At 47.6% G+C, this 7,288-nt stretch overlaps 1 protein-coding gene across 3 annotated transcripts in view; it reads left to right on the top strand.

Annotated features, from left to right (window-relative positions):
* Nucleotides 1-7,288, top strand: part of STXBP1 (syntaxin binding protein 1) — a 38,697-nt gene that overhangs the window by 11,576 nt on the left and 19,833 nt on the right. For all 3 annotated transcript variants that reach the window (XM_010856914.1, XM_010856913.1, XM_010856912.1), the window contains exons 7-12: nt 262-346; nt 1,129-1,259; nt 2,768-2,875; nt 4,146-4,206; nt 5,536-5,601; nt 6,581-6,661. In XM_010856914.1, coding sequence (XP_010855216.1) covers nt 262-346; nt 1,129-1,259; nt 2,768-2,875; nt 4,146-4,206; nt 5,536-5,601; nt 6,581-6,661 — 532 coding nt within the window. The remainder of the gene's footprint in view (nt 1-261; nt 347-1,128; nt 1,260-2,767; nt 2,876-4,145; nt 4,207-5,535; nt 5,602-6,580; nt 6,662-7,288) is intronic.

The raw sequence follows: 7,288 nt of genomic DNA, 5'->3' as shown, positions 1-7,288 counted from the left end.
CCTTTTTGTTTTTTTTTTTTTTTTTTTTTTTTTTTAAGAAACTAGAAAATCATTTACATTCCAGGCACTGAGCTAAGTATTTTGTTTTTTCCTTTTTAACCGTACATGTAATCTGAGTTATATTTTCTTGTAAAAGAATAATACAGATGAAGCTCATCTCTCCCTTGACCCTCCCGCACTGTCCTGCCTTCCTCCCTGAGGGCAGACAGTGCCATCCGTTGGGACAGGGTGGCTCACCCTCCGTCCCTCCTCCCTTGTCAGGGAATACAAGGACAACGCTTTGCTGGCTCAGCTAATCCAGGACAAGCTCGACGCCTACAAAGCCGATGACCCGACGATGGGGGAGGTAAGTCTGACCTGGCCCGTGTGGTTCTCTTGCCGAGGGACCACAGTGTCCATGGGGCAGCCTGGGCACAGCTGGCTTCCTTTGCTCACTGGGTGTGCATGAGCGCCCCTGTTTGTGCATACTGAGCTCCAGTGAAGCAAACGTCCAAGCCAGGTACAGGCAGGTGGTACAGGTTCTGTTCAGTGGAGCCGAGCGACTAGCTTATTTCTGTTCACTAGAACTTCTCCGGTGTTAGCACTGAAAGCCCTGTGTCATGGGAATCCCCTCAATGGAACAGAGTTGAAACCAGAAGAATGATGTTGTACATCTCTGGACCTTACTCAGATTTCACTAGTTTTTACGTGTGCTTGTGTGTGTGTGTGTGTGTGTGTGCAGTTCTGTGCAATTTTATCACATGCATCTCAGAACTAGCCCATCACTATCGTGACTTACACACTGATAGCCCCAGGTTCTGGGAACCCGCTCCGTCCCAGGCTGGCTGGGTTGGGTGATGGGTCCCCCTTTTGATAGCGGAACCCAGGTGGTGCTCTGCTTCGTAAACTCACTTTGCACCCTGCATTTTGGATCTGCGTCAAAGGACCCTATTCCTGTGAAACAGACACACTGGATTCTCACATGGCGTGTGCTGGCCTCCTTGTCCAGCAGTAGATGGACTGAGTGCTTTCTGGGTCAGAGTTCACATCCTGCCGCCACGTTTCCCGGGAGGGCTAGCTGTGCTAGTCAGAGAAGCGGGAGTTGTATGGGGTGGTTCATGAAACCCTCCCCGGTGTCCTTCCTTCCAGGGCCCGGACAAGGCACGCTCCCAGCTCCTGATCCTGGACCGTGGTTTCGACCCCAGCTCCCCCGTCCTGCATGAGCTGACTTTTCAGGCTATGAGTTATGACCTGCTGCCTATTGAAAATGACGTATACAAGTAAGTACACGTGACTGCAGCTTTGCAAATGAACCAGACACACCTCTAATTTAAGGACACAGATGTCGTTAATCCTAGGAAAAGCAGGTACATTCATACAGTCTTTTTTTTTAATTTGGTTTTGGCTGCATTGGGTCTTAGTTGTGGCCGGCAGGCTTTTGCTAGTTGTGGTGAATGGGCTTTCAGGCCTGGTTGCCCTGGGGTGTGTGAAATGTTAGTACCCTGACCAGAGATCTGACCCACATCTCCTGCACTGGAAGGCAGACCCTTAACCACTAGACCACCAGGGAAGTCCCCATACAGTCTCACTAATAAGCCTGCATGCTTTGTTTCGAGTCCCAAAGTGCAACTGCACCATCAGCTAGAAACCTCTGCCTGTTTTGGGGAACAAGAACTTGAAATGTTTAGTTCACAGCTCATGTCACTTCACTTCACAGCCGGTTTGGATGTGTTAATATTGTTGACTTGTGTAAGAGCGTACCTTACTCAGAGTTAAAACTTCTTAACTACAGACCATGAAATATGATGATAAAATATACCAGTAGGAGTTTCTTACCAAATTTTTTAAAATTAATTTATTAATTTATTTATTTTTGGCCACACCATGTGGCATGTGGGATCTTAGTTCCCCAACCAATAATTGAACCCACATCCCTGGCTTCGGAAGCACAGCGTCTTAACCATTGTACTGCCAGGGAAGTCCCGTATTACTGAGTTTTATTTGCACTTTACTTCATTGTAAACAGTTTTTTTGGTAGCAGTCATCAGAAACTCAGTCTCTAAAAACATAGTTTTCTTTTTATGGGAACAGACTACATTGTTCTCGTGTCATTGATTTTATAACCTCAACCATAAAGATAGTGGTTTCAAAATGAAGATTCTAAAAATATGACTGAATCTCAGCTTTCCCCCTTTGGTATCTGTAATTCTCGATTTCCCTTAGATGTTCACGGTTGTACTTGTGACAGTTTGCTGAGGGCCTGTTGCAGGCAGCTGCCAAAGGCTATTTCAGTCCCACTCATTAAGGATGGTGTCCCAGGCCATCCCAGGAACAAGTGTGATCCCCGCCTTTCCTTTCCAAGTGCCTCCAAAACCACCTATAACCTGACTGCACACCTGAGCCAGGTGGCTCCAGTGGAGCACTTACCAACTGACCCTGAGGGTTTTAAAACAGAACTTCAAGTCAGTTGACTTTGATCAGACCTTTAGGTCTCTTCCTGCCCTAGAAATTGGTAGCCTTGGGAATTCCCTGGTGGTCCAGTGGTTAGGAGTCCATGCCTCTGATGAGGGCCTGGGTTCAACCCTGGTCAGGGAACTAAGATCCCACAAGATGTGTGGTGTGGCAAAAAAAAAAAAAGGAAACCACCAGCCTCATTAGATGCCACAGACCTGACACAGACAGCGGCACCTCAGATGATCGGAGGGCTTGCTGTGCAGTCGTTCGTGTGAGCGTCTGTCTGTTATAAACCAGGGGATTGGGTGAACTGTGTGGGACGTCTCCTGTCCAGGTACGAGACGAGCGGCATCGGGGAGGCGCGAGTGAAGGAGGTGCTCCTGGACGAGGACGACGACCTCTGGATAGCGCTGCGCCACAAGCACATCGCGGAGGTGTCCCAGTAAGAGCCTGCCCTGCGCCTGCCCCGGGCCCCAGGGCTCACCCCACCGACACGGCGGGGCGCGGGTGCTGGGCGCCAGTGCGCGTTCTCTGGGCTCCTTGGGCAGAGCTCACCAGTGCAGGCAGGAGTCCCTTGCTTCTGCTAAGTCACCTACCTTCTAACCAGTGATGATGAATCCCTTCTGATATCTGAGCTCAGGCTATACCAATCTCATGAATTTAGAAAACCCTTTCCGTGTTAGGGTTACTTTTAAGGTTTTTAGAAAGCATTTATAGAAAGCGTTTTCTCATTTCAAGATGCTTTATAAACACTAAACACTTGAAGCCAGTTTGTTCCATTGAAAGATCTACTACATACAATTTAGGGTTTTTGTTTTTAAATATATAGCTGGTATGTCTCCTTCCTCCTTGTTGTCATACCTAAACTTATTCTCAGCAAGAGTCAATGCATATACTAATCTCTATACGGAAGGGAGTACCTTGCTCTGAAAATGTTTCAAAATGTTTCTAACTCTGGAAAGTTTTTATTAGGCTGTTAAACTGTAGATAACAAGTTTGCTTTTGCAGAAGGACACATTCTGCTACACTGAGTTGATAATATCCACAGGAAGTTCACAAGGAACAGTGAGAAAATACTAATAGCCTGGGATAGTTGCTTAGAAAAGTATTCTCCAAACCTTGGAGGATCATTCAACTTTAGAAAAATGTTACTTCACATTTGCAGTTATCTTATTTTATTTATACATTCAATATATGCTTTATTGTACTAATGTGTATATTTGATAGCATATACAAAAACATAAATTTGAAAAGGATGAAGTAAAATTATATACATAGATGTCCTAACATTTTCTTTTCTGTTCACAAATTGTCTTGTACACCCAACTCTGGAGACCCCTGGTTTAGAGTATTAGGAAAATGGCATATCTCTCTCGCCTCTTAGAAAATCACTTGAAATCTATACCTAAGGGCAGGAAAAGTCACTGCATAGTCCTAAAGGAAGGAGTTGTGTGACTCTTTATAGGCAGTGGTCCCCAACCATTTTGGCATCAGAGACCAGTTTCATGGAAAACAGTTTTTCCACGGATGCAGAGTCAGGAGATGGTTTGGGGATGATTCAAGTGCGTTACATTTACTGTGCACTTTATCTCTATTGTTACTACATCAGCTCCAGCTCAGATCATCAGGCGTTAGATCCCGGAGGCTGGGGACCCCGATACAGAGGCACTTGGTGCCGCATTGAAGCTTAGCTGCCTCCTTCTCTCTTCCAGGGAAGTCACCCGTTCTCTGAAGGATTTTTCTTCCAGCAAGAGAATGAATACTGGTGAGAAGGTAAACCCATATCCATACCCCAGTGCCCTTTGGGTTCATCCCTGCTTTCTCTCTAGGGGTGAGGAGGACACCTCAGTATAGGACTGGTGAATTGGGGGCTCAGAGGGGTTCCTGGTCCTCTCTTCATCTCTTACTATTTTGTCTTCTTTTTGTATTCAAGATTGAGACCTGGAACCCACATCTTCTAATATTTATAAAGAGCTTCTTTTTGTTACTCTGAGGATTAACATTTACTGCTCTGGATCACAATACACATTAAGCCAGAAGAACTCACTAAAACCTTTTTTAGCTTGTGGTAGCAACAGAATTCATAGCCCAATTCACCTGGGCCTCTCCTTCTCCCTGCTGGTTATCAGAGGTGTTTATTCCTCTTGGAAACGCCACTCTAATTGTGCTGCTCCCTGGCCTAGGATCATTTAGTGATTTCCCGATCCCAGTAGAATCAAGCCCCACCGTGGACACGCCTTAACAGCACCCAGGTCATCAGGCCCCACGGACTCTCATCTCTGCCGCCCTCCTCCTTGCCACCCACCACGGCTGAAGCCATGCCTGAGCTCCTTCCCCAGCCTTGCCTTATGCGGTCCCTGTCCTTTGGCTCAGGCATTGTCTTCCCTGACAATGGGAGGTGCCCCTGCTCTGTGCACCCTCACTTGTGAGTCCCTCCAGAAGTGCTAACCCACTCCGTTATAATGACTCCTCTGCTGTGTGTTAGCTCCATGAGAGCAAAAATTCTTTTCTGTTTGTTTTTGTCCTTGTATCTCTAGGACCTAAAAGTGCCTGGTGTGTAGTAGTCATTCAATAATTTTTTACTGAGTACATGAATGGGATTAGGTCAGTCACCCAGTTGGAAAGTCAGCAGACCCCTTCCACCTGCCAGGGTGAGATTCCAGCCTTCTCTCACCTTTTCACTGCTTCCTACCTGTCTGCACAACTCCGGCCTTTCTGCAGAGATGAAATGGGAATTGATGCCATGACTGCTTGAGCCGAGTATGCAGAAAAGCAGTGTAGAGATGAAAAATTGCTCTCTCCTGGCAAGAACTGTGCCCTCAGTTACTTTATGGTCCAATAAATAAAACATAATTGCTAGACTTTGAGGTCTGTTCCCCACCTATAAGATAGTCACAGTATTTGGATCAGTAATTTTTTGAGCCAGAGACGTGGAAATCTAAACACACATGATCTTGTGTTTAACGGGTGCATTTGGGGGGGTTACAGAACATGTGCTCAGGAGTCCGATGCTAGCTCCTGTCCTGTGCTGGGCCCACCCCCCGGCCACCCTCTTAGCTCAGGGCCATCGGAGTGAGACGATGTGCTTCCCTCTCCCCACAGACCACCATGCGGGACCTGTCCCAGATGCTGAAGAAGATGCCCCAGTACCAGAAAGAGCTCAGCAAGGTATGTTGTTACTGCTCCTCAGTCGCTCAATCGCGCCAGACTCTTTGCGGCCAGAGAGCAAGGTATGATGATCCAAAATGATCCATTTTATTATGAATATAAACAGCTGCAAAGACTCCTCAAAGCCCCGTGACACTCACGGATTGATGGAAATCCACAAGTTTTTAGTCATCTGCAGTTTTTAAAAATGTAATTTATTTCTGGCTGTGCTGGGTCTTTGTTGCTGTGCGGCGAGCGGGAGCTCCTCTCTAGCTGCAGTGTGTCGACTTCTCATTGTGGTGGCTTCTGCTGCAGAGGACGGGCTCCAGGGTGTGTGGGCTTCAGTAGTTGCGGCATGCAGGCTCGGTAGTTGTGACTCACAGGCTTAGTTGCTCCACGGCATGTGGAATCTTCCCAGACCACGGAGTGAACCTGAGTCTCCTACATTGGCAGGTGGATTCTTGACCACTGAGCCACCAGGGAGGCCCCCATCTTCAATTTTTATTAGAAAAAAAAATCAAAGTTGGGGAAAGAAAGTTTATTTCCTAAGACTTTTTTCTCTCTGTATCCTTCCAATTCCTTACCCCATGGGCCTGCAAGATTGGGCTCAGAGGAGGTCACGGTGGTCTGGGAGTCACGCAGCGCTCTTCTGCCTGTGTGTTCCTCACTCAGTGCCCGAGTGGTCACTAAATCCAGCCCTAAGGAGAGGGGTATTGAGCGCCACCTGCTGGAGGGAGGAGTATCAAAGGATTTGTGGACACAGTGAAACTGTCACACCACCCTGCCCCCTTAAAGGATTTCTCCTTCCTCTTGACTCTTGTAGGTGTTTCTGTCCCTCTGCCCGACACACAGTTCTCTACTTGAACGCATATTTCATCTCCTTTATGAGGCTGGGGACTCCTAGGCACCTAGCACCGTGTTCATACTTAGCAGCTACTCAGCAAATGCTGCGTGAGTCAGCGAGAGATTCCCTGACCACACACTCTCTATTTTGTCCTAGTATTCGACCCACCTGCACCTCGCTGAGGACTGTATGAAGCATTACCAAGGCACTGTGGATAAGCTCTGCCGGGTGGAACAGGTAGGGCCCTTTCCTTCTCCTTCTGCCAGGCTGGTTTACTTGCCCAGCTGAATGTTAACGTCTTACCTTGAATATCCCGCAGAATCATAGGAAATAGAAATGGGAAAGCCTGCTAGATCCTGTTGTTTCAACTCTGGAGCCAGTGCAGTTCCTCTCAATGGTAGGGACTAGAGTGGTCCGGAATGCCGTGCCGTTTGGGGTTTGCATGTCTGACTTTGCAGATGCTCCCTGAAATAGCAGAAGAGACTTATGTGGTGCACTGAGCCCTGCACTGACAGAGCTGGCTGGATATTAACTCTTGAGTGTCCTTTCCTCCTGCTGTGGCCGCACCAGCTTGGAGACCTAGAGGCCGAAAGCGGGCAGTGCAGCCGAAGGACAGAAATCCGCCCACGGCCTCCCTGATCACAGTTACCATCAGGGTTCTGTCCCTGTCACTGATTCGTTTGATGTGCTTGTTTTTCTTTTCCTCTGTGAAGGGATATAACAAAACTGCCACATTTTCCAGGAGTGTCGTGTGGAATCGCTAATCCTGGCGCTGCATTCCTCATGTGTGATAATTCTCATCCAGGGTCCGCGTCTAAGGGAAGGGGGGAATCCCATGATGTGAAACCTCAGCCAAAGGGTCTC

The sequence above is a fragment of the Bison bison genome, unplaced genomic scaffold, assembly GCF_000754665.1.
Source record: "Bison bison bison isolate TAMUID 2011002044 unplaced genomic scaffold, Bison_UMD1.0 scf7180017864375, whole genome shotgun sequence".
Classification (NCBI taxonomy): domain Eukaryota; kingdom Metazoa; phylum Chordata; class Mammalia; order Artiodactyla; family Bovidae; genus Bison; species Bison bison.
This window is presented reverse-complemented; position numbering and strand designations above follow the sequence as displayed.